The 26,607-nt window shown below is 48.1% G+C and overlaps 1 protein-coding gene across 1 annotated transcript; it reads left to right on the forward strand.

Annotated features, from left to right (window-relative positions):
* Positions 1-301: 301 nt before the first annotated feature.
* On the forward strand, positions 302-11,814 carry RPL7L1 (ribosomal protein L7 like 1). Its single transcript, XM_066586434.1, has 7 exons — positions 302-398; positions 2,185-2,290; positions 5,108-5,271; positions 6,961-7,098; positions 8,402-8,511; positions 10,131-10,341; positions 11,191-11,814. The coding sequence occupies exons 1-6, from the start codon at positions 388-390 to the stop codon at positions 10,337-10,339; spliced, it is 738 nt and encodes a 245-aa protein (XP_066442531.1). The 5' UTR covers positions 302-387; the 3' UTR covers positions 10,340-10,341; positions 11,191-11,814.
* The last annotated feature ends 14,793 nt before the right edge of the window (positions 11,815-26,607 follow it).

Genomic DNA, 26,607 nt, shown 5'->3' on the forward strand with positions numbered 1-26,607 from the left:
GCACTTTTCATGAGAGATAACATATATTGTTGATGCCTGTGTAGGTGAGTAATGGCCAGCCTCAGGTCATATTATCTCACTGCCAATGGTTCTGAGAACAGGTCAGCCGTAAAGCGCACCCTGCCTACATTTTACAGCATCTATATCCCACAACACTTGTGCTCGATTCACAACTTGATTGGTTGTTTGGGTTGGCTGATTCACAGTGATTGGTTGTTGCGACATGTCTTTACTGCGCATGCGTCATACACCAGCTAGCCTATTTCGTAAACAACGCTATGTAATCCCGCGATGCATTGCCCGACACCAACATGGCGGACTGCAAGTGTTTATGGGCGGAAGTGCGTGAATCTACTTCCGGTATACGAGGCTTAACGGCGGAGCAGCATGGAGACAGAGTAAGTGATTGGGGACTGGAATCTGAAGCCATCCGCAGTGTGTGACAACGTGGCAGCTACCGGACGGGGGAGGCGGACTGTGGGCATGGCAGGCGTGGATATACCGTGATGATTAGTGTGGGGTGGAGAGGGACAACATGGCAGTTACTGCATATCAGGACAGCAGGTCCTATTTTGCCGCACATTATGTGTCAGCTTGCCTAGATAAAACTTAATTGGCCATTAAAATCAAGTGTTTTTTGTGCGCACCAATACACAGGGCATGTGTGCGCTAAAATAGCAAGAAAATATACACAGGTGGGCGCAAAACTGCAATGCCCATCACACGAATGTGCGTGTGAACGGACGCCGCGGTAAGAAGCTGTGTATGTGAGAGCGTCCTTAGTAATTAGTGGTCCAAGCCCTCTGATGTTTAGGAAGTGGGGGGGCTTTCACCCCAACAGGTGATGTCAGAGAAGTCGCAGGGGGGCTATGAATTTCCACGGCTGACCCTTCAGTTTCCCGGGAGGTAGAACACAGGGAGACGGGTATGGCGGCGGTCTACCTTCACAAACCCAACCGTTCGCCTCAGCCGCACGTTCATGTATGTGGGGGAAGCGGCTGAACAGCAGTACCCAACTACACGTGACCCCCATCCTGTGGACAACCCGCTGTTTGGGGGTCTCACCGCCGAGAATGGGACTCCCGTATCCTGTCGAGAAGGGGGGTGTTTGCTCCTTCCCTTAAGCTACTCTGAATGAAGCGCTGGTGTACACGAGCGGTCAGCGCGCCATTCATTTCAGTTAGGTTGTCTTCACACTTGCGATCGCGATATCGCTGTTTTGTAACGCGAATGTCAATAGGACTTTCTAATGTTAAAAACGCAGCGCACGAAAATCACGAAGTGATACAAACTAGCGATTATATATATATATATATTTCTTTGCGCGATGCGTTTTTAACATTAGAAAGTCCCATTGACATTCGCGTTAAAAAACACAGCGATATCGCGATCGCAAGTGTGAAGGAACGCTGAGGCTTATGGGAAAACGCTGGATATAAAGTCTACGCCTGCTTGGTAAAATGCCAGGTGGTCGTCGTGTTAAGGGCGGCTTCAGACGGCCGCATGTGCGAATACGCTGGCCGCTATGGAGTGGATCACCGCATGAACCAGTCAGAATTTTATTTTTTTTCTTCTTTTCACCATTCAAATTAATTTCTCTGTGTTGTGCGTGGGTTAAATAAAAAAACCAGCGGTAATAAAGGTCGTGCCTATCTTGTGCGTAGTATTAACGTGCGAGAATCCCGCTAGTCACAACGAAACCATTGGGACCGATCGTTTTGTTTCATCGTGTTGTGCCGGCGTGATTTTCATTCGCTAGATAAGACGCTCCAACTTAGCGGAGAGCGGCATCGGGGCGGAGGACCAGCTTCACTGCACGTGTCCAGAGCTGAAACGGCCGGTTGTCACAGGGGCATCTTGGGAAAGCTAAAGTTACTGACAGGTTCCCTTTAAGCAGAAATGTGCAGGACATGTCAGGATTAAAGGGGATGTCCATCTTGTGATCACATGTCCTGGGATAGGACTACTTCCTGATCATTTGGGCTCTGCCCTCTGATGGAGAATGAAGAGGCAGATTTCCTTCAGCATCACATGCCAGCGGAAAGTCCCTGTAAAATGTGACCCCTGAATGTGTTTCCCCCTCAGTACCTGTAACGGGGGTCCGCAGCGCGGCTGATGGGATTTCAGAACACTTAATGACAAGTTGTCGACTCTTCCTTAATGCACTTCTTTCCTTGTTTTTAGACCCCGGAAACTTCCGCGAGTCCCGGAGAATCTGCTGAAGAGAAGGAAGAAATACCAGGGACTTAAAGCAGCAGAAGCCAAGAGAGCTCTAGAGGCAAAGAGAAAGGTGAGTGACCCGGGCATGACCGCAGGGGCCACATGGGGCGCCAACGGTACTGATGAGAAACACAAGCTTCCAAAGAAGTAATGGAATTGGGTCTATCCGAATAAATCTGTGGCTCGGCGACCCTTCTCCATGTCTGCTATGACCTCTAGAGAGACGTAGAACGGCTGATGACTTGTGTAGGGGGAAGACTTCCTTCTCATCGTGGTCATCCAGGCCCCTTGTAATGCATTTCACAGTCTTACTTGCCTTGGCAGGAGCTGCCTGGCGCTGATATACTGCCCACCAATGTGCCCAAGCTCCTTTTAGTCTTGACTTTTCTCTCAGCCACTCATTAACCTTATCACACACTGCGGCATGGGAAGTGGATACTTGCCACATCTCTCTGTATGATGCCAACACAAAAGCTATGACCTTGGCATCACAGATGGCATGGACGGCCTGTTTTGGTCCTAAAGACGCAGTGATATTTAGGGGATTTTCATCTCCACTTTTCAGAAGCTATAGGTTTTTAATTTTTCCATTGTTACAGCTCTATGAGGGCTTATTCTGTGCGTGGCAAACTGTAGTTGTTGGTGGTGTGTGTTTTGTACATATAATGTCACAATACATTACATGTATATTTTAATTTTTTTGTGGAGGGAGAAGAGAAAAAGTGTCCCTTCTGCCATTGTGGTGGATGTTTATTTTTTTCCTTCAGGCCACCTGCACACTGGTGGGTTTGCATTGGGGAATCCGAAGCAGGCGTCCGCCTCCAGATTCCGCAGCCAATATCGCCATAACCTGCAATAGCAAGAGACTATTTCCTCTACATGAGTAGAAATCGCCTGCGATTTTTCAGCTTGCGGAGGAGAAATCTCAGCATGCGGCGATTCTGTGCAGTTTTCGTATGGACAATGGAAGCTGTCTGACCCGCGGCCCTTCTGCAATCATCATTGTGGAAAGGTCGCGGGTTCTGCGTCATAACCTAGCGACTGTGCTGTATAATCTGTACTGCGTATGTGTGACAGCCGGCACATCCACAGCACAGATTGAAAGACTGCGGACAGGTATGCAGGGTCACCGGCCGGCACAGGGTCAGAATCCGGCCCGTCCTTGTGCAGACAGCCTTAATCATACAGCATAAATGAGGTAAACTTTTACTGCGACTTGGTACGATTATGACATCATCATAATTGTAATTTTATTTATTATTTTTAGGTTTTTGAACTCTAAAAATCCCTTTTTGTAAATTTTATTTTTTTGTATCGCTGCATTCAAAGTCCCAGAACATTTGTATTCTTCCATCAGCTGAGCTTTTAGACGGCTTGTTTTTTGTGCAATGAGCTGTAGTTTTTCATTGGTACCATTTTTGAGGTACATTTGGCTCCGGTTGTGTTTGTTTTTTTTTATTACAGTTTTCGCCATGCAGGATAAACAGTGTATTCAGTTTATTGTACAGGTCGTCACGGATATGATAATACCAAACGTGTTTTGTTTTTTTTTTTAAACCTTTTTATTAAATATTTTTTTATACAAAGAGGGGAAAAATGTGCAAAAAGGGAAGGGGGATTATATGTGTTTTTGTTTTTTTTTGTTGTTTTTTTTTAAATGGTCCTGTAGGGGACTTGAACCAGAAATGCTATGATAATACATTGTAGTACTTCTGTATTGCAGTGCATTATCGCTCACAATAGTGATCACTAACGATGGCAGGCCCGTCAGCCCTCCGTGATTACATAGTAAAGGGCCAATGATGTCACAGAGGGAACCCTTTACACGCTGTGATCTATAGTGACCGTGGCATGTAAGGGATTAACAGTGGGGATCGCTGTTCTCTCCAATCCCAGTTGTTGCAGCGGGAGGCTGGATGTAAGTCTACGTCCTGTTGCATTAAATGCCACCCTGCCAGGATGTAAGCTTTTGTCCTGTGGCATTAAAGGGTTAATTATGACCCTGGCACCTTGATTGGTTTTACAGAGGGCCTCCTTCTGTACTTTCATCGGCACCCCTGCTATGAGATTTTGAGATGCAATGTAAGCATTACATCATACTTCGATTGGGCAGGCAGTCTATGAAGCCACCCCATGGGCATGGCTTGATAGGCAGTCTGCTAAGGCAGCCCTGAGGCCTTTCAGAAGGCCCCCAGCTGCCATGGCTCCCTGCGATCTCATCGCGGGGAGGGGGGCAGACAGGACCCCCGAATATCATTCGGGGCATTTAAAGGGTTAATAGTGCCGATCAGCTGTGCGTGTCAGCTGTAATCAACAGCCTTCACTGTATGAAGAGAGGTCACCCAGCGATCTCTCTTTTTATACATAGCTCGACCTCGCAGGACGTAACTGTACGTCCTACAGCCGGAAGGAGTTAAAGGGAACCCATCGTCAAGTTTTTACAATGCGATCCACGATAAACCTCTCAACGGTGCTGCTAATGACATTTCCCTATCACCATCTGCGTCTACTCCGTGCCGCGGTACCTTTACAATCTTCCCGTACTGTGTTTTAATGAGTGGTAAAATGTCAGATTGTTGCCTCAGTGCCGTGCCAGGCCGCCCCTGTTCTTGGTTGGCATCCATGCTGATTACTTCACAGCAAACACCATAGTAAACGCCTTGCCCGTTCTGCGCACCTCGGCGCTCTTTTACTAATTGTAACCTCAGTGACATAAGTTGGAGTACAATACCAGACACAGCCTGCGGACAAGAGTGGTGCTGTTTCTGGATTTTGTATTCTCTCGGGGTCCCTTTAAATTTATTACAGCTTTTTCTTGTTGGGTTTTGGATTTCAAAATCTACTGTTCATCTCATGTATTTTTATTTTTTTCCCCTGTCTTTTACAGGCTACACCAGGAAAACAGATAACATTTAAACGTCTTGAAAGTTTTGTGAGAGACTCCAGAAGAAAGATGAGAGATGACTCCAGGATACGTAGGATGCAGATCTACAGGAAGAAAATCCCCAACATATCCAATGAGAAGCTTGCTTTTGTAGTGCGAATTACAGAGTACGTTGCCATTAATAATTATCTGTTAGCAACTATAGGGGCTACCAAAAGCCCTTTTATTTTATTTTTTTTTTACTTTCATCCCTGCCCCCTCAGCTGATTGCCTGTCACATTCTAGAAGTTTCTTCTGTATAGTGCAGTCACTTCCATGCAGTGCAGCCTCCTGTCTGATACTTATCAGGCACCATCTTGATGCTGAGATTTTTACTTTCACCTCAATCACATGATGCATCACATGAGTAGCTACAGATTGTACCATCCCTGCTGCAGGGATAACATCTCCATCCTAAATAAGCTCCAGACCATAAGTATACAGGTGGGAGGATGAGCTGTGATCTCCTCTATTATAACTGTGCCAGGAGCTGTTTGATTATCAGTAACTGTCAGAGGAGTGCTTGTGTCCCCTTCTAGACAGTTTGTGGTAGAGATCATGTAAGAGCGTCACACAAACTGAGAAACTGAACACATAAACCCAAGTAAATCTGAGCTGGTCAGAACTGAGATCACATGACCACCTGAGGAGGAGAAGGCCAGTAGTCTCAAGATAGAAAGGAATAACTAACAAAGGTAACACTAGCCGACTTGTATACTGGGGGGCAAGCTACATAATGAATGAGAAAAATATCACCGGAGTGGCCCTTTAAAGAGTGTCCTAGCAATAGGAGGAGAAGCTGGTTGCATCTTCAACTGGTCTTTAGGCCGCTTTCATGCGGGCGACAAAATCAAGCAATTCTCTCATGATGTGACAGTGCTACAAATCACATGTACATAAAGCCCATGCTTGCCAATGGGTTCCTTCACATTAGGGATTTGTTCGCTGCTACATTGTGAGGGGAAAACAAAATCGATCGCATTGAATGGCTGTGATTGGTTTTCAAGCGCTGCAGCTCAGCAAACAACTGCAGCGCTCAATTAACCAATCATATCCAGCACGTCCTTTAGGTGGGATTTTTGAATCCCCTGACCAGGAAGCGCTGGGTGAAGACTGCAGACAACTATGCCAGAGCTTCAGGAGGAGCAGAACGGCGGAGCGGACAGTGCTGTTGGGTGGTGTGTGTTATAAATGCAGCTAAGGCTTATATTTCAAGCCCCTCCTTTCCCCTCTGAAAATCCCAGCAAATGAGTACGATTTTGTATTGCCACAAAATCACAACATCGCCGAGAGAAGACGCAGCAATATCGCACAGAACACAGGTGCGATAGCGCTGCGACTTATTTTCTCGTGGCCATATCTGTCGCCCACGTGAAAGAGGCCTTATCCATCAGGCAGATAGGGAGGGGGATCATCTCTCTGATTATTTGCCAGGGGACATCCGAGAAGACACGGAGTGACCAGTTGACAGGGAAGGTAGCCACAAGAATTAGTGACCCTCCAGTTTTGAGATGAGATGCGGTGGGATGTATATTACCTGTAGTTCTTTGCCATCCCTCCAATCTGCTTGTTCTGGATCCCATGTTCAGCCGTCCAGGAAGGCCAACACAACCTTCAGACTACTTAATCTTAAAAGTGCATTTGCAGTGTTGCACTACTATGCCTGCTCCCTGATTGGCCAGCTCAGTTTTTTTTCTTGACCTCCTTTTCTTGTGCTACTCCTAATCTTATAGATGTGTTGTATAGACTGCTCTCTAGTGATCTGTGACTTCCTGGCATTGGACCCTCACATAGCTTTATCTTTTCTCTCGTCTCAGCATTCAGGGGGTGAACCAGGAGGTGCTGCGTATCCTGAAGAACTTCAGACTGGGAAAGATCTTCTCGGGAGTGTTTGTGAAGCTGACCCCAGAGTCTGTGAAGATGATACAAGTCATTGAGCCTTATGTGGCGTGGGGGTGAGTAGTTGTGTATGCTGACCACAAAATAGCATGAAAAACATTTTAGTGTTTTTCCAAACCAAGTCTAACATACTGTATAGAAGGTGGACTGCTGAAGCCGTTAGCAGCTAGCAGGGCTGTAGAGTCGGTAAGCCAGACCTCTGACTCCTCAATTTTCTAAGGCTCCAACTTAGAGTCCAAGTCTATCATATATGACTCAAGTTTAAGTGACAAATGTAGTTTATTCTAATGGTAACGTCAGGCTTTCCATCACCATAATGATAAAATAATCAAGCGACATTGTATATTCCACAACGGTAGAATCATGGAATGTAAGTGTAGGGCTATGGAAAGGATAAGGAGCTCCAACTACTACAAAGAAATGAATCCCGGCAGTCCATAGTCCTGAGCGCCGTTTCCTTTTTTTTCTGGTTTCCGCAAGGATGTAATGGCATATACACATAACTTTGAACCATACTGGCATAAAACTTAACCCTTGATGAAAACGTATAAAAAATCACATCGATAGTCCTATAAACCACAATTTCGTCCAGATGCCAGAAAAAAAAACTGCACGATATGAACCAATTGGATGGTGCAGCAAGGAAAATGGCAAAGTCGTATTATAAGTAAATTGGAAAGCAGGAAACCATGCGCGGTCAGCCTTGATGGTTAAAACGGAAAACCTGCCCTGAAAAGGGTGACACACACACCCCACCCCTTTCTTTACAGTTAACACTGCAGTATGTAAGTTTGTCCTGGGTGCATGGTACTTTGTACACTATGAAATCGTGGAGGACTATGTTCATTTGCTGCAGTAAATGAAATCTTATTTATACTCGCTTGTATATGGATGCCCAGTCATATGATCATCGATGTGACAGGTCACTGTGTGGCGCTACGGTCCTCCCCTCCGCGCAGCTGTTTGAGATATACTAGCGCATGTTAAATGTCTAGAATTTAAGCCCGGAGAGGTAGATAATGAGCTGCCAAACACATGAGGCGGTGGCACATGCATGAGGTGGTCGTGGCTATGGACTACCAATGACCTGGAGCATTGATGTGGTCACGTGACTGTCGCTGAAAATGGTACAGACAGGACAGGGTGGGTATGGATAGCATTGCATTTACTGCAGCAAATACTAATTTGTACTCTAAGTCCCTTTAATGCAAAATCTCAGACTATACGTTTTTCTGATCAGAGCCGTTCCTTGTTTAAGTCTCTTCTGAAATATCGGATTGTATTGCAATTCTTTGCTGGATTATCGGATGTATATGTATAGACTTGGATGATAGTAGTTGACCCAGTTTTATTTTGCAGTTTCCCAAACTTGAAGTCTGTACGAGAGCTCATCTTAAAGCGTGGGCAAGGGATGGTGAACGGCAAAAGGGTGCCCCTCACTGACAACAATATGATCGAAGAACAGTTAGGTAAGTGTCTGGATTTTGTATGCAAACAATAAGAGGGGTATCTCCAGGATAGACATTGGTGGTCTCCTGCTCAAATATGCCAGTATTGTCTGTAACGTCAAAATGAAGTGCCTGGAAAGCCCCGCCGCCTCTTTGTCTCTTGTGGCTCAATGGTTCGCAAAGAAAGCCGAACACAGCCGTCAGGACACGAAGTGGCGCGGGGCTTTCCTAGCGCTACTGTTCTTCTCTCGAGTCTCAGTGGTTGGTCCCATTGGTGGCATATTCCACCAGTGTGTATCATGATCTAGACCGATAGGCAAATCTTTATAAACGTTGCCAATCTCAAACCAGTCTAAATAAAGGAGGTATTTGGAGTGATTTGTGCAAAATTTATTAAAAGTTGCATGCATATCCATGAATTTGGGGTGTTTTGCACAATGACAGAAAATCAAACATGTCTGAGCAGGTGTAGGTTTGCACTAATATTCCCATCTATTTCACTTGGCGTTCATACTAAATGTTGACCAAGATTCTCACTGGATCTAAAGCAGTGGGCCCCAACCTTTTATGCACCAGAGACCAGCTTCAAGCACGACCAATTTTCCATGGCCCAATGGGGCGGGGCTTTGGTCATATGGGAGTGGTGGTTCAGTGGCTTCAGTAGTAATGCTATTACTGCTGGGGCCGATCGTGTCCCCTGCATCAGCCTCAGTAGTAATGGCGCCCCCCCCCCTTCATGAGACCCATATACCCATATACTCTTCCTCCTCGTGCAAGTGCTACTACTCCTCCGCTCTGCACTGCTAGCGGCGCTGATCCTGGTGCACGCTGTGACGTCAGTGTGCCGCCAGACACCTCCCCCCTCTGCTCTCGCGGAACCAAGTTGGAGACAGTGTGCGGCGAGATCAGTGCCACTAGTAGCGCTGCCAGTATTCACTGCTAATGTGGTGAGCGGCCGGCGGCGCCGCGGACTGGGAAAAAACCCACAACGGCCCGGTCTGCGGATCGGTGGTTGGGGTCCCCTGGTCTAAAGTATGATCGTTCCAGGTAAATGCCTGCATGATCTGAATAATGATCAATAATTGGTTTGACGTTCGGATCATGCAAGTAATAATTAAACGGGCCATCCATGTATGAAGGACTGCCTATTTACTGTCGGTGGCGGCTGGAGCGTTCTCCCCATTCACTGAGCAATGATCGGTGGGACGGCTACCGGTACTTGTGCGCCCCACTGCGCTCCATGTGGAAGGGCCCTAAGTCCCATTTTGTTGGAGTCGGTAGAAATGTACCGCATCAAGCTTATAAAAAGAATTAAATGTATCTACATAGATATTCTAAATATGCAACTAATTCTACATTGAATTATACCAGATTTCTTTTCATAGGATTGTAGGAAGGTTTGATGCGTCCTTTAAATATGTTCTCTTCATCTAAGCCCTCATTTATCAAAAACTAATACCGTAAATTTATCACTTAAGGTTTGGCTGCCCGACTCCACAACGTTGTCTTGGAGAGCAGCTTCACTTTTCTAGTCCCTTTCAGAAGTTTACCATGACCAAACCTGTGGTAAACTTCTTGTGTACCAATGACTCCTCTTGTGTATTGACCTTTTTCCCCTTCTTTCTTCCCTTCCGTCTTAGGGCAGCTTGGAATTATCTGCTTAGAAGATGTGATTCATGAATTGCATGCAGCAGGAAGTAACTTTAGAGCAGTGAACAAGTTCTTATGCCCCTTCCGGTTGTCTATATCCCGTCATGCAGGGGTTAATAGGAAAGGCTATTTAACTGAAGTTGGCGATCCTGGGAACCGAGGTGTTGGCATTAACCAGCTTATACGAAAGCTTAACTAAAGGTGAGGTGCTGTTGGGTAGTAATAAAGTATCCACCTTTTACTGCACTGACCCCTGGTACATATACATGCATGCATACTGTGTTAGGCTGAAAGAAGACCATGTCCATCCCATTCAGCCTCTATCCATCACCCTCTTGTTGATCCAGAGGAAGGCAAAAAAACCCCACTGAGGCAGAAGCCATTTTGGGCCCTTTGGGGGAGGGGATTCCTTCTGGACTTCATAATGCCAGTCAGTATAATCCCTGAATAAGGCCGCCTGCAGACGAGCGGGTCGGATCCGGCAGCGAGAAATCTCGCCGCGCGATCCGACCCCAGAGCCTGCAGGGACGAGCGCGTACTCACCCGCGCCTGGCGGCCCCGGCTCTTTGATGTGCCGGCTGCCGCGCAGCCGGCGCATGCGCAGACCGGAGCCGGCGGCCAGGTGAGTGCGTGCCCCGCAGAAAATTAGAACATGCCGCGGTTTGTTTGCCGCGCGAGATTTCGCGCGGTCAAACCACGGCCGTCTGCATAGGAGTGCGTATTGTAATGCACTCCTATGCAGACTTTCAGCGGCGGAAATCCCGCGGCGGGATTTCCGCTCGTCTGCAGGCGGCCTCAATGTTTGAAAAGTTCCTCACTGGCTTCCTTCAGCTATTGAATAGCCACAACTCTCACTTGGCCCAGTTCCTGGAAGTGAAGTTCAGCAGAGACTATCAAGCTAGTGGGTGGAGCGCAAAGGATTTGTAATGTTATTTAATACTGCAGGCTATTATGTCCCCTGAGGACCCCTTTAACCCCTTGAGTGGCACGCCCGGAAATTTTCCGGGACGAGCTCCACTGCTAATCATGTAACGTATGTTCTTATTTCAGGTTGCCCCCAGTCGTTCAGAAGCGCACGCTTGTGGACCACCAGCGCCCTTAAAGTGACTCAACAATTAATTGGAAGATTTAAGTGCTAATCCATGATGGATTGCTGCAGAGACCGAACGGCAGGAGGAGCCCTCCGGACATCAGACTGTTCCCCCTTTCACACCTGCTATTGTTTTCTGGCATCATTTCTGCTGTTCAGCTCTGTTATACAAACTGAACAACAAAAATACTGGAAGCCCCGAATCTGGCACAAGCCGGACCCTAAAGCCCACCAGACAAACCCCATTGACCACCATGGAGTCTGTCAATCTTCTGCCAAACCCCCCGAAGTTTTCCAAGATGGAACGGCGCAGCACGCTGCACTACTCCAGGGTTTTGTGCTGCATTTGCATCTTAACAGAGATCAAAGTAAAATGTCAGAATCTTTACTCCATTGACTAGCATGGCCATGGACTACGATCTAGAGGACTTTCATTGTGTACATAAATGTGATGGGACGAGTCACAGCAGGAATTTTTGATTATTTGATATTTTTTTTCTATAAATGGAAGCTTCTATGCAGAAGTCTATTGGACGGATTTGTATATATTATAAGGAAATAAAAAATGTTATGCAAACTCTGAAGGCTGCACTTTTCTAAATTATATTCCAGTAATAACGTCACAGGACAAAAAGTGTGGATGTGGGCACTGCTGGCACCAGACTATAAAAACAATAGTATCTTTAGTCACAAATAGATGTATATGGCTGTGCCATTTTAATATATGATAAAGGGTACATCAAAATGCACCAGAAGCCACTAGCTGTATAGTAATACATGCAAAAGGCAAAGTAATAGCCAATGAAATGAATTGGAGGAGCTAAGCACCTTACATTCATGGAACATACCAATGATGACTGGTAAGTGGGCCAAAAAGTTTAGGACATTGGATGCCAAGAAGGTTTGCTGGATGTTGGCATTATGGCAGTGCAAATAACTGAGGAGGTCATCTAGGCGACCATTTAAAAGATGTGCAAAATGAGACATGGCCGAACCGGGATGGAGAAGAACCCAAGTTTCGGAGTTCTCAATGAGGCATCCTATCAAACCTGCTACTGTGCCCAATGATCATGTCACAGGGCAATGCTACTCTAGATGCAGAATAGAAAAAAATAGGTGTAGCAAAACCCATGTAGAAGTGGCCCAAAGAAAAGCCAAGGGCCATAAAGGTTAAAAGTGTACAGGGTATTACGGACCAGATACTGCTGCACAAAAGTGGGCGTAAGTGAACAGAGAGGCAAAAAAATGGTGGTTCGGCGCCGCGCTCCAGAAGCAATCGCATTACTAGAATGATTAGGTTTAATTTCTCTTTTATTGGTATTAAGACAACGGCATTCAAATATGCATTTCATGAAGCAGCATTGGTGGTCTCACCCCGAAATGTGTCATTTTAATGCTGGTTGTCTTAATCACCAATTAGGGAGAAATTAAACCGAATTGTTTCTGGAGCGCTGCGCTGAACCACCAGGTATTTTGTCTCCCCAATGGTACTCTTTGGCTGACTTGGGGCTCCACACTGGCGAGGAAATCATGCGAGACGCACAAATATGAACCCAAGTCTTTTGAATAGATTCATTCACATATGCGATGTTTTCCTGCATGGCACAGCGTTGCAATGCAGGAAATGCGTCGCAGCATGTCCTTTCTGTTTGCAATATCGCCCATTGCCTTCAATGGGGCCAGCAGCAGCAGCAGCGCCGACCCCATTAAAAACAATGGAAGGATATCTGTGACTGCCGTGGCGGAGATGGAGCCCCCGCAGGGATGCCAGCCTGTTCCCTGTGGAACTCCTTGCATCCAGGGGTCTTAAGAAAAATTGCGAGGGCAATATTGGGCTGTAAATCGCGGCTCGATCTCGCCCTCGTCAGTATGAAGGAGTCCTTGGGCTCCTCTTAAACATTCATTGAGATAGTGCAGTGTAAAACCGCGGCATTTTACTGCATTTTCGTGTGGCGTTTTCAAAGCATGTTACAGCGTTTTTTACCGTGATAGGTGATTTAGGTGCGCTAAAACTCCCCAAAATGGAGCAGAGCGCTTCAAAATTATGGCGTCAGGAAGGAAAGGGTTCTGATGTCATTCCCTGCTTGCGAGCTGTCTATATGTGTACACCAACGCACACGTATATGCGACCATTCGCAATTCATTTCCGCGATCACTCGCAGGTCGAATTAGCGTGTGTTTGGTATTCTGCATGTTGAAGGATCCTATTTTGATTGGTGTAGGGTACCCATTTACTGTACATTAGCAGAGGTTACCTGTGGAGTGTCATTCTTATAGCCATGCTCTTTATTTTCCTTTTAGTCTTGTAAGACTTTGGGTCCGGATGCATCAAATCTCATCATTAATTTCATGTATTGCGCATATTGACTTCAATGGGAAACCTAGTGAGCACCATGCGATGTCTTTAAGGACGTCTTATGGTAGACAGATTTACTAAATGAGGCCCAAGAAGTTTTATTCTGCCGTAATCGTCACTAGGGGAATATGAGACAAAATGGCAGCCAACGAAAACCGAAGAGTGTTTTGTGTCCTTGATGATCATGTCCACCAGTCTGTTATTCGTGGGCAGCATCTTCTTTGAACACAGTTTGGTGAGGATCCCCCCAGCGGGCGCACACTACATAAGTGGTTCTCCAATAGTAAGGAAAATGATTACATTAGTAAGTGAAAATTGTCCGTCTGTCCACCAGTAAACGTGAGCAGAGCGTCTGTGTTAGTCTCCCACAAAGAATTGGACGTCCCGCCGCCAACTGTGTGAAAGATTCTGCGCAAATGTTTGTGATATTCCTACCGATTGTAATAGTTACAGACATGAAACTGGACAACACAGCGCCGCGCCGGTCTTGCTGCGACTGGATGCAAACTGTAATGGAAGCCGATGGCTTAATGGAGTCTTCAGTGTTTAGTGAAGCCGCCTTCCACCTTTCGGGCAACAAACGTAGTGTCAGAATGTGGGGGAGGGAAACCCACCTGTATACAAGGAGCGGATGACCGACTCCCCCGCGGTGTGTGCGTTTTGCGCTATATCCTGCAGGAAAGTGTCCGGCCCCTTCTTCCACGAGGAAACAATCCCTGTGGCGCAGGAACTAGCGCTCCAATGCTTCTCTGTCTTCTATCAAACCATTAAAGATGGAGGTTTTAGACTCTTCATACGAGCGATTATATTTTTGGCCCTCGCAGGTTTTGTCCTATTCTGAGACGGACAGAATTTGCATGGAAAAAGAACACATTCATTTAAAAGAGTTAATTCATACGCGCAATTTTTCACTTGGTCTGAGTTTGAAAAATCGCTGCATGTCCTATTTTTTTGGCAATTCTTCTTCAAGAATCGCCCATTATTTTCTATAGGAGCATTAAAAAAAAAAAACCACATTGCACTGTCCTTGCGGAATGCTTCACATGTGAGTGCCACCTGGTTTTAGAGTATTTTACTATTGGAACCACCTACAATATTTGTCTTCATGTGTGCGAAAAACGAATGTAAATCGGGAAACCACAGATAAAACAGACAGCTTTCCACTGACTTAGGCCTCATGTCCACGGGGAAAATCGGGCCCGCCGCGGATTCTTCATGTAGAATCCGTAGCGGGTTCCTCCTGCCCCGCGGACATGAGGCCTAAAAATCAGAATAAACTCACCTGCTCCGGATGATGCGGATCTTCCTTCCTTCGCGTCCGGATCTTCTTTCTTTGGCCCGGCGGCATGCCACGCGCATGCGCAAGGCACATCCGCCGGGCCGAAGAAAGAAGATCCGGCCGCGAAGAAGGGAAGAACCGCATCGTCCAGAGCAGATGAGTTTAATTCTGGTACAGAGACCCGCACGAAAATGGAGCATGTCCATTTTTTTTCCCGCACGCGGATCCGCGCCTGACGGGAAAAATGACATCCGCAGGTATTTAACTACCTGCGGGTGTCTAATGCATCCCTATGGGGCGCGGATCCGCGTGCGGGAGAAATGCTGTGGATTTAAAGCCCGTGGACATGAGGCCATGCACCTTGTGAATACAGCCTAAGGGCACATTCAGACGATTGTATATGGGCTGGGGTTTCACGCCCAGCCGATATACGGTGAGGGGGAGGAAGCTGGAAAATCCGGGAGAAGTGTACTGAGCTCTGCCTCCTCTCCACCCCCTCTCCACTCCTCACCACTATTTGCAATGGGAGAGAGTGGGATGGGGGTGGAGCTACGCCCCGCCCCCTCCCATTGCAAATAGCGGAGAGGGGGTGGGGAGGAGGCGGAAGCTCAGTGCACTGCTCCCGGCTCTTCCAGCCTCCTCCCCTTGCAGAGAGGGACGCCGTATATCGGCTGGGCTTGAAAACCCAACTGATATACGGTCGTCTGAATGTACCCTTCTGCCTTATTCGCACAAACGTTTTTACGTGGGTAATTTAGCCACGATAAATAATCACGACCACGTGAAGCATTGGATTCCAATGTATTCATTCACATGTCCGATTATTAGCTGGGTAAAAACGGCCGGCCAAGATAGGATATAAGCGGCCAAATACGCCTGCCGATGTTTTGACACGGCTGGAAAAGATAGGTCTTGTCTTATCTTTCGGTTGTGATCAGCTGGTGGCTCCCATAAGCTTCTGGCGAAGGGAGGGGTAGGGAGTTTAGCAGCGGCTAGTGCTGCTAAACCATGTCAGCTGGCCCTATTGAGCCAGTAGAAGTCTTTTCGAAGATTTCTCCCGGCCAAAGCCCAGCCCAGGCTGTGGCATCTATATGCCGCATCTGGCCGTGCGATGGGCTTTTTCTCATTGATGCAATTTTCGCCCATGAAATTCGCAATACTCGTGTGAAAAAGTCCTTAAAATGAAGTGCTACTGCTGTAACTAGGTCTCTTACCCTCTTAGTAACCAATTTTTCAGTTTTTTTTCCATCGTCGCATTCCTAGAGCCATAACATTTTAATTTTTCCGTCGACATAGCCGTATGAGGACTTGTTTTTTTGCGGGACAAGTTGTATTTTGTAATGACATCATTTTGGGTTACATATAATGCGCACATGTCAAACACAAGGCCCGCGGGCCGAATCACCGTTCCAGATAGGCCTAGTAATTGCCCTTCCTATGTGTGTGCTATATGGATAGACTATTATGTTGTTCTGCAAATCCGAATGGGTCACATCTGTCACAAACAAAATTGTCAATTGTTGCAATACTACTAACTCCCTAGTTTTATAATAATCCATCATCTGTGCGGGACAAGGAAGTAATAGAAGGTACGCTTCATAAATGTCATCGTTTTGTACTTTTGGGCTTCATGTCCACGGGGAAAATCAGGCCCGCTACGGATTCTCCATGGAGAATCCGTAGCGGGTCCCTCCTGCCCCGCGGACATGAGCGCTGAAAATAAGAATAAACTTACCCGCAGGGGCCCGTGCAGATCTTCTCTTCTCCGCGGCCGGATCTTCTTTCTTCGGCCGGCGGATGTCTCGGCACGTCGGCGGCGTGCCGCGCGCATGCGCTGGGCACATCCACCGGGCCGAAGAAAGAAGATCCGGCCGCGAAGAAGAGAAGACCACTGCGGTAAGTTATTCTTATTTTAGGTCTCCCGCGGATCCGGACGGCTTCCATAGGCTTCAATAGAAGCCTGCGGGATATGTCCGTGCGGGAGACCCGCATGAAAATGGAGCATGTCCATTTTTTTTCATGCTCCATATTTTTTTTAATTCACTTTTATTGACCATCCGCGGGTATTTATCTACCCGCGAGTGGTCAATGCATCCCTATGGGGTGCGGATCCGTGTGCGGGAGAAGAGTTAAAATCCGCTGCGGATTTTAATTCTTCTTTTCCCCATGGACATGAGGCCTTATTGAACAGAATCACATATATTCCATACATGTTGAAGGGACTACCAATAGCCACCTAAGGGCTGAAACTAGTCCTGCCTCATATATGATATAGCCACAGAGTGCATTCATGCCGCCGGGAGCTCGCTCAGTTGCTGATAAGAGACGGATATTATAGATGTATATATGCGGATTCCAAAGTGACACCACAAATTTGGTCAGGTACTCTGATCAATTATGTATCTGATCATCAAGCCAACGACGGCCATGGCTCTTCTCAGGGGGCCTAAAATACACAAATATAAGTATATGGTAAATGTAAAAACAAATCCAAAGTGCATATACAGGGAGGATACAGCATATCAAATCAGATATAGGGCAGGGTGCGGACATGTCACGGCTACAGCATGGATGCAGAGGTCACGTGTGGTGCGGACCTGTCACGGCTACAGCATGCACGCAGACGCCACGTGTGGTGCGGACATGTCAGCGCCAGAACAGGAAGCACAGAGGCCCTCTTTTATCTAATCTATCTAGATGACAAACTGGCCTTGTTGCCCATACCAACCAATCAGATCGCAGATGTCATTTTACTAGAGCAGTCTCAGAAGTCAGAGCTGCGCTGTGATTGGTTGCTATGGGCAACAAGGACAGAATTGCTTTTAGACAGTTTTGATCCCAGAGAAGGGTGGAGGACCCTGGTAGTGCCAACATTGTGGGCAGGAGAGAGGTGGAGGACCCTGATAGCGCCGCCATTGCAGGTAAGAGACTTGTGGAGGACCCTGGAAGCGCCGACATCAGGGGGCAGGAGAGCGGTGGAGGACCCTGAAAGCGCCGACATTGTGGGCAGAAGAGCAGTGGAGGAGCATGATAGCGGCGACATCGGGGGGCAGGAGAGCGGTGGAGGACCCTCGTGGCGCTGACATCGGGGGGCAGGAGAGCGGTGGAGGACCCTCGTGGCGCTGACATCGGGGGGCAGAAGAGCGGTGGAGGACCCTGGAAGCGCCGACATTGCGGGTAAGAGACTTGTGGAGGACTCTGGAAGCGCCAACATCAGAGGGCAGGAGAGCGGTGGAGGACCCTGAAAGCGCCAACATTGTGGGCAGGAGAGCAGTGGAGGACCCTGAAAGCGCCAACATTGTGGGCAGGAGAGCGGTGGAGGACCCTGAAAGCGCCAACATTGTGGGCAGGAGAGAGGTAACTCCAGAGTGATTATCACATATATATGCTACATTGCGCTGTGATATTCCTTGCAGCGTCGGCCTACAGGAATGCATTGCACTGACTCTGTACCTGCAGTGTCATGCGGATCTGATCTTGTGAAATCTCTCAGTCTTGTATTTTTTAGGTTTCTGGAAGAAATCCTATTACAGACCCCTCCCCAAGTATGGAGACATAAGCTGCATAACGCTGGTCTACATAGGGGGCGCTACATTAGTACTTCTAGCCAAATATTGGAGGAAGTCCGGGTTAACTTATTGTGTGCTGGTTGCATCAATTTGATTGTGCAGTAAAATGCACTAATAGCGGAAGAAGTCTGCCGTGGATTGGAGTCTCGCTGCGGATTTTCACCTTCCCAGCATGTATGGATGTAGTGGATATTTTAAGGCAGATTTTCTTCATTTTAATACGAATTAAATCTGCACCAAAATCCTCATAAAAATCATGTGCAGAATTTGCTGTGGATTTTGGTGCAAACTTTCAGTGCAGATTCACGTATTATGTGTGAAATCCCCGGTTTGAGGGGCCTCCGGCCGGTCCTGTCCGCATGTGGAGGTGTTTGTATGTGTGGTCGCAGGGGTTTCCATGGAGATCTTGTGAAGTCACAGCTGTCTGCAGTTCTAGGTGCAGATAGAACCCGTCCACACAGGTAGTTCCTGCAGCATCGGCACTACAGCAGTCACGTGCGCTCTGCGGCCTCTGCTACATCCCATAACTTCTCCTCGCGTTGGCTGCGTACATCATTCCTGTTCGAGAGGAGCTTCTGGACGCTCTGGTGGGCGCTCACAGATAAGTGACAGATAACCGTTTAGACTGATTGTGTTTTCATGCTTATATACTGAGCAGGTGATTGTTAGATATCATGGGAAACGTTCTTGTGACAGTCCCCAGCTTCCGTCCGCATTACTTTCTTTGCTTTTTGGTGGGACCAGCCTTTTCTGGCGATGGTGCCTGCTTTTGGGCACGTCCCTTTCTTCGCTTTTAAGCAGGCCTGGCCCTTGTTTGGCGACAGTGCCCTGCTTCCGTGCGCATCCCTTTCTTTGCTTTTTGGTGGGACCGGCTCATTTTGGCGATGGTCCCCAGCTTCCGCCTGCATCACTTTCTGTGTTTTTTGGTGGGATCGGCCCTTTCTGGCAATGGTACCCTGCTGTCGTTCACATCCCTTTCTTTCCTTTTTGGTGGAATCATCCATTTCTGGCGATGGTGCACCACTTTCGGGCACATCCCTTTCTTTGCTTTTTAGTGGGATCGGCCCTTGTTTGGCGATGATGTACTGCTTCCGTCCGCATCCTTTTCTATGCTTTTTGGTGGGACCAGCCCATTTTGGCGATGGTCTCCAGCTTCCGTTCGCATCAGTTTCTTTGTTTTTTGGTGGGGTCGGCCCTTTCTGGCGATGGTCCCCTGCTGTCGTCTGCATCCCTTTCTTTGCTTTTTGGCAGGGCCTGCCATTTTTTGGATACGGTGCCCTGCTTCCGTCTGCATCCCTTTCTTTGCTTTTGGGCAGGACGGTTCTTTTCTGCCGATGGTCCCCAGCTTATCACTTTCTTTGTTTTTTGGTGCGACCGCCCCTTTCTGGCGATGGACCCCTGCTGTCGTCCGCATCACTTTCTTTGCTTTTTGATGGGACTTGCAATTGTTTGGTGATGGTCCACCACTTCCGTCCGTATCCCTTTCTTTGATTTTTAGCAGGACCGGCCCTTTCTGGCGACGGCGCCCCGCTTCTGTCTGCATCAGTTTCTTTGTCTTTTGGTGGGACCGCCCCTCTCTAGCGATGGTCCCGCGCTTCCCTCCGCATCCATTTCTTTGCTTTTGGAAGGAACCGTTCATTTCTTGCGACGGTCCCCCGCTGTCGTCCGCATCACTTTCTTTGCTTTTTGTTGGGACCGGCTCATTTTGGCGATGGTCCCCAACTTACGTCTGCATCACGTTCTTTGTTTTTTGGTGGGATCGTCCCTTTCTGGCTATGGTCCCCTGCTGTTGTCCGCATTCCTTTCTTTGCTTTTGGAAGGAACCGTCACTTTCTTGCAAAGGTACCCTGCTGTCTTCCGCATCCCTTGCTTTGCTTTTGGGCGGGACCGGCCTTTGGTTTGCAACGGTGTCCCACTTTCGTCCGCATCCCTTTTTTTGCTTTTTGGTGGGACCTGCCCTTGTTTGGCGATGGTGTCCTTCTTCCGTCCGCATCCCTTTCTTTGTTTTTTGGTGGGACCTGCCCTCTCTATCGACGGTCCCCCGTTTCCATCCACATCCCTTTCTTTGCTTTTTGGCGGGACCTGCCCTTGTTTGGCGATGGTGCCCTGCTTCCGTCCGTATCCCTTTCTTTGCTTTTTGGTGGGACCTGCCGATTTTTGGTGACCATCCACCGCTTCCGTCTGCATTCCCTTTCTTTGCTTTTTAGCAGGACCGGCCCTTTCTGGCGACGGTCCCCCACTTTCGTCCGTACCCCTTTCTTTGCTTTTTGGCGGGATTGGCCCTCTCTGGCGACTCTGCCCTGCCTTCGAAGCATCCCTTTCTTTGCTTTTGGAAGAGACTGTCCCTTTCTTGCGACGGTCCCCCTCTGTCGTCCGCATCACTTTCTTTGCTTTTTGGCGGGACTGGCCCTTTCTGGCAATCGAGCCCATCTTCCGTCCGCATCACTTTCTTTGTTTTGTGGTGGGACCGTCCCTCTCTGCCGATGGTCCCCTGCTTTTGTCCGCATCCCTTTCTTTGCTTTTTGGTGGGACTGGCCCTTTCTAACGACAGTTTCCCGCTTCCGTGTGTATCCCTTTCTTTGCTTTTTGGCGGGACCATCCTTTTCTAGCGATGGTCCCCAGCTTCCATCAGCATCCCTTTCTTTGTTTTTTGGTGGGATCGTCCCTTTCTGGCGACAGTGCCCCACTTCCGTCATCATCACTTTCTTTGCTTTTGGAAGGAACCGTCCCTTTTATTGCGACGGTCCCCCGCTGTCGTCCACATCACTTTCTTTGCTTTTTGGCGGGACCAACCTTTTTGGGCGATGGTGCCCCTCTTTTGGGCACATTTCTTTCTTCGCTTTTAAGCGGGTCCGGCTATTGTTTGGCGACAGTGCCCTGCTTCTGTCCGCATCCCTTTCTTTGCCTTTTGGTGGGACTGGCTCATTTTGGCGTTGGTCCCCAGCTTCCGTCTGCATCACTTTCTTTGTTTTTTGGTGGGATCGGCCCTTTCTGGCGATGGTCCCCTGCTGTCGTCCGCATCCCTTTTTTTGTTTTTTGGTGGGGCTGCCATTTTTTGTAGATGGTGCCCTGCTATTGTCTGCATCCCTTTCTTTGCTTTTGGGCAAGACCGTCCTTTTCTAGCGATGGTCCCCAGCTTCCGTCTGTATCACTTTCTTTGCTTTTTGGTGGGACTTGCAATTGTTTGGTGATGGTCCCCAGCTTCCGTCCGCATCCCTTTCTTTGCTTTTGGCGGGACCAGCCTTTTCTGGCGATGGTGCCCTGCTTTCGAGCACATCCTTTTCTTTGCTATTTAGTGCGTACAGCGCTTGTTTGGCGACAGTGCCCTGCTTCTGTCCGCATCCCTTTCTTTGTTTTTTGGTGGGACCTGCCCTTGTTTGGCGATGGTGCCCTGCTTCCGTCCGCATCCCTTTCTTTGTTTTTTTAATGGGACCACTCCTCTCTATCGACGGTCCCCAAGTTCCGTCCTATTCCCTTTCTTTGCTTTTTGGCGGGTGGGCCCTTTCTGGTGACGGTGCCCTGCTTCTGTCCATATCCCATTCTTTGCTTTTTGGTGGGACCTACCATTTTTTGGCAATGGTGCCAATCTTCCGTCTGCATGACTTTCTTTGTTTATTGGTGGAACTGGCCCTCTCTGGCGATGGTCCCCAGCTTCCGTCTGCATCCCTTTCTTTGTTTTTTGGTGGGATCGGCCTTTTCTGGCGACGGTCCCCCACTTTTGTCCGCATCACTTTCTTTTCTTTTTTGGCAGGATCGGCCCTGTCTGGTAACAGTGCCCTGCTTCCAGCGCATCCCTTTCTTTGCTCTTGGAAGGGACTGTCCCTTTCTTGCGACAGTCATCCTCTGTCGTCCGCATCACTTTCTTTGCTTTTTGGCGGGACTGGCCTTTTCTGGCAATGGTGCCCAGCTTCCGTCCGCATCACTTCCTTTGCTTTTTGGCGGGATCGTCCCTCTTTGGTGACGGTGCCCTGCTTCCGGCGCATTCCTTTCTTTGCTTTTGGAAGTGACTGTCCCTTTCATGCGACGGCCCCTCTCATTCGTCCGCATCCCTTTCTTTGTTTTTTTGGTGGGATCGCCCCTTTCTGACGACGGTGCTCCACTTCCGTCTGCATCACTTTCTTTGTTTTTTGGTGGGACCAGCCTATTCTGGCGATGGTGCCCTGCTTTCGGACACATCCCTTTCTTTGCTTTTTAGCGGGCCCGGCCCTTGTTTGGCGGAAGTGCCCTGCTTCCGCCTGCATCGTTTTCTTTGCTTTTTGATGGGACCGCCTCATTTTAGCGATGGTCCCCAACGTCCGTCTGCATCACTTTCTTTGTTTTTTGGTGGGATCGGCCCTTTCTGGCTATGGTCCCCTACTGTCGTCCGCATCCCTTTCTTTGCTTTTTGGCGGGGCTGCCATTTTTTGGCGACAGTCCACCGCTTCCGTCTGCATCACTTTCTTTGTTTTTTGGTGGGATCGGCACTCTTTGGCGATGGTGCCCTTCTTCCGTCGCATCCCTTTCTTTGCTTTTGGAAAGAACCGTCCCTTTCTTGCGACGGTTTCCTGCTATTGTCCGCATCCCTTTCTTTGCTTTTTGGTGTGACCGTCCTTTGTTTGGCAACGGTGTCCCGCTTCTGTCCGCATCCCTTTCTTTGCTTTTTGATGGGACCTGCCTTTGTTTGGCCATGGTGCCCAGCTTCCGTCAGCATCCCTTTCTTTGCTTTTTGGTGGGACCTGCCCTTGTTTGGTGATGGTGCCCTGCTTCCGTCCATTTCCTTTTCTTTGCTTTTTGGCGGGACCTACCATTTTTTGGCGATAGTCCCCAGCTTCCGTCCACATACCTTTCTTTGTTTTTAGGTGGAATCAGTCCTTTCTGGCGATGGTCCCCTGCTGTCGTCCACATCCCTTTTTTTGCTTTTTGGTGGGACCGGCCCTCTCTGGCGTTGGTCCCCCGCTTCCCTCCGCATCCCTTTCTTTGCTTTTGGAAGGAACTGTCCCTTTCTTGTGCTGTCATCCGCATCACTTTCTTTGCTTTTTGGTGGGACCTGTCCTTGTTTGGCGATGGTGCCCTTCTTCTGTCTGTATCCCTTTCCTTGTTTTTTGGTGGGACTGGCCCGCTCTGTCGACTGTCCCCAGCTTCCGTCCGCATCCCTTTCTTTGCTTTTTGGTGGGATCGGCTCATTTTTGCGATGGTCCCCAGCTTCCGTCCGCATCACTTTCTTTGTTTTTTGGTGGGACCGGCCCTCTCTGGCGACCGTGCCCCACTTCCTTCCGCATCACTTTCTTTGTTTTTTGGTGGAATTGGCCTTTTCTGGTGACGGTCCTCCGCTTCCGTCCGTTTCCCTTTCTTTGATTTTGGCGGGACTGGCCCTCTCTGGCGACGGTGCCCTGCTTCCGACGCATTCCCTTTCTTTGCTTTTGGAAGGGACCGTCCCTTTCTTGCAACGATCCCCCACTGTCGTCCTCATCCCTTTCTTTGCTTTTTGGCGGGACCTGCCCTTTATGGTGACAGCCCCCCGCTTCCGACCACATACCTTACTTTGCTTTTTGGCACGACCTCCTTTTGTTTGCAACAGTGCACCGCTTCTGTCTGTATCCCTTTTTGTTGTTTTTTGGCAGTACCGGACCTTGCTGGTGACGGTCCCCCACTGTCCTCCGCATCCCTTTCTGTGCTTTTGGCGGGACCGGCCCTCTCTGGCGATGGTGCCCCACTTCCTTCCGCATCACTTTCTTTGTTTTTTGTTGGAATTGGCCTTTTCTGGTGACGGTCCTACACTTCCGTCCGTTTCCCTTTCTTTGATTTTGGCGGGACTGGCCCTCTCTGGCGACGGTGCCCTGCTTCCGACGCATTCCCTTTCTTTGCTTTTGGAAGGGACCGTCCCTTTCTTGCAACGATCCCCCACTGTCGTCCTCATCCCTTTCTTTGCTTTTTGGCGGGACCTGCCCTTTATGGTGACAGCCCCCCGCTTCCGACCACATATCTTACTTTGCTTTTTGGCGCGACCTCCTTTTGTTTGCAACAGTGCACCGCTTCTGTCTGTATCCCTTTTTGTTGTTTTTTGGCGGTACCGGACCTTTCTGGTGACGGCCCCCCACTGTCCTCCGCATCCCTTTCTGTGCTTTTGGCGGGACTGGCCCTCTCTGGCGATGGTGCCCCGCTTCCATCCGCATCCCTTTCTTTGCTTTTGGGGCGGGGCTGGCCCTTTCTGGTGACGCTCTTTTGTTTCCGTTGGCATCCCTTTCTTTGCTTTTTGGTGGTACTAGCCTTTTCTTGCGACGGTCCCCCTCTGTCATCCGCATCACTTTCTTTGCTTTTTGGGACCTGCACTTTTTTGGCTACGGCTTGATATTGGACTGTTGACTGGATGATGGCAGCATTTACACTAGACTGTAAACTGAATTATCGCAGCGTTACAGTAGACTGAGGGAGGTTAGCGGGGGACGTGCGGTAACAGTTTGCTGGAACTCTTACTTTTCTATTCTACATTAGATTGTAAGCTCTTCGGAGCAGATTGTCTATTGTATATTAGATTGTAAGCTCTTCGGAGCAGAGTGTCTATTGTACATTAGATTGTAAGCTCTTCGGAGCAGAGTGCCTATTGTATATTAGATTGTAAGCTCTTATGAGCAGAGTGTCTATTGTACATTAGATAGTAAGCTCTTCGGAGCAGAGTGTCTATTGTACATTAGATTGTAAGCTCTTAGGAGCCGAGTGTCTATTGTACAATAGATTGTAAGCTCTTCGTAACAGAGTGCCTATTGTATATTAGATTGTAAGCTCTTACGAGCAGGTAGTCCATTGTATATTACCGTAGATTGTAAGCTCTTAGGAGCATGTAGTCTATTGTACATTAGATTGTAAGCTCTTAGGAGCCGAGTGTGTATTGTACATTAGATTGTAAGCTCTTCGGAGCAGAGTGCCTATTGTATGTTATATTGTAAGCTCTTAGGAGCATGTAGTCTATTGTACATTAGATTGTAAGCTCTTAGGAGCCGAGTGTGTATTGTACATTAGATTGTAAGCTCTTCGGAGCAGAGTGCCTATTGTATGTTATATTGTAAGCTCTTAGGAGCATGTAGTCTATTGTACATTAGATTGTAAGCTCTTCGGAGCAGGTTGTATATTTCTTTACATCATCGGCTCTCCTGAGCCTATAATTCCATCTATACAGCAATATGCAGCAGGACAGATTGGATCCAGGGTCACAGCCGATCGCCACATCTGGGGTCAGGAAGGAATTTTTTGGCCCCCTGAGGTAGAACTCTCCGGGGAGTTTTTTCGCCTTCCTCTGGATCTTTGGGTCCGGTGGCTCTCATCTCAGGACATTGGTGGACTGGTCAGAAGGATTGCAGCAAGTTCTGTGGTCTCCACCGGGCCGACCTGAGAGTCACTGTGATCATTGTGTCATTTATTAAAGGGCCGGTAATATTTCATTACAATGTTGCTTATTGCTCTTCTAATAAATAAAGAATTCTATAATCTACATGGCGGTGTTTGTCTTTTGTCTGGATTTCTCCTTAAACGGCGGCCATGATGGGAGCAATCGCTGCCGCCCGATATTCCAGTAGTATCAAGTGTATCATCTCCCAAAGACACGGCGGCAGCTGCTGCGGGGCAAGGAATATAGGGGGCGCCATATAGACCAGAGAACATATATCTTCACCCATAGTGATGTTGTAACGTCATCTCCTGTCCCCAGTCACATTACACGTGTTATGGGGTTCAATCTCTGATGGGGGCGCTAACACTGTGTCCTCATATCTACACAACTTGCTTTCTGAAAACGATTAAAGACTGCGACAAGAAGAACAACTGAGTACAGAAGACACAGGGGTCTCGTATGAAAATTCAAACACACTAAAAAAGGGTTATCTACAGGGTGCAACAAGAAGCCGCGGCCCGATAACAGAATTTGGCAGGGAGCGCCACTCAGCAATGACCGGTACTGGCAAACAATGGTGCGCATTTACTAAAACTGGTATATATAATGCCAATCTAAGTAAAGGGGATATTTGGAGTGATTTGCGCCAAATTTATTAAAATCTGATGCATTTGGTTGTTTTTTTTTTTTCTTTTTGAAAGGGTTACAGCCATAATTGATACTGCGCCGGCCACACTGATGGCTATAACTATACACAATTACAATGGGGTCCCAGCAGTCACTTATGGGGCAGATGAGCCGCTCTCACGA

Source organism: Eleutherodactylus coqui, chromosome 13 (genome assembly GCF_035609145.1).
Source record: "Eleutherodactylus coqui strain aEleCoq1 chromosome 13, aEleCoq1.hap1, whole genome shotgun sequence".
Taxonomy (NCBI): domain Eukaryota; kingdom Metazoa; phylum Chordata; class Amphibia; order Anura; family Eleutherodactylidae; genus Eleutherodactylus; species Eleutherodactylus coqui.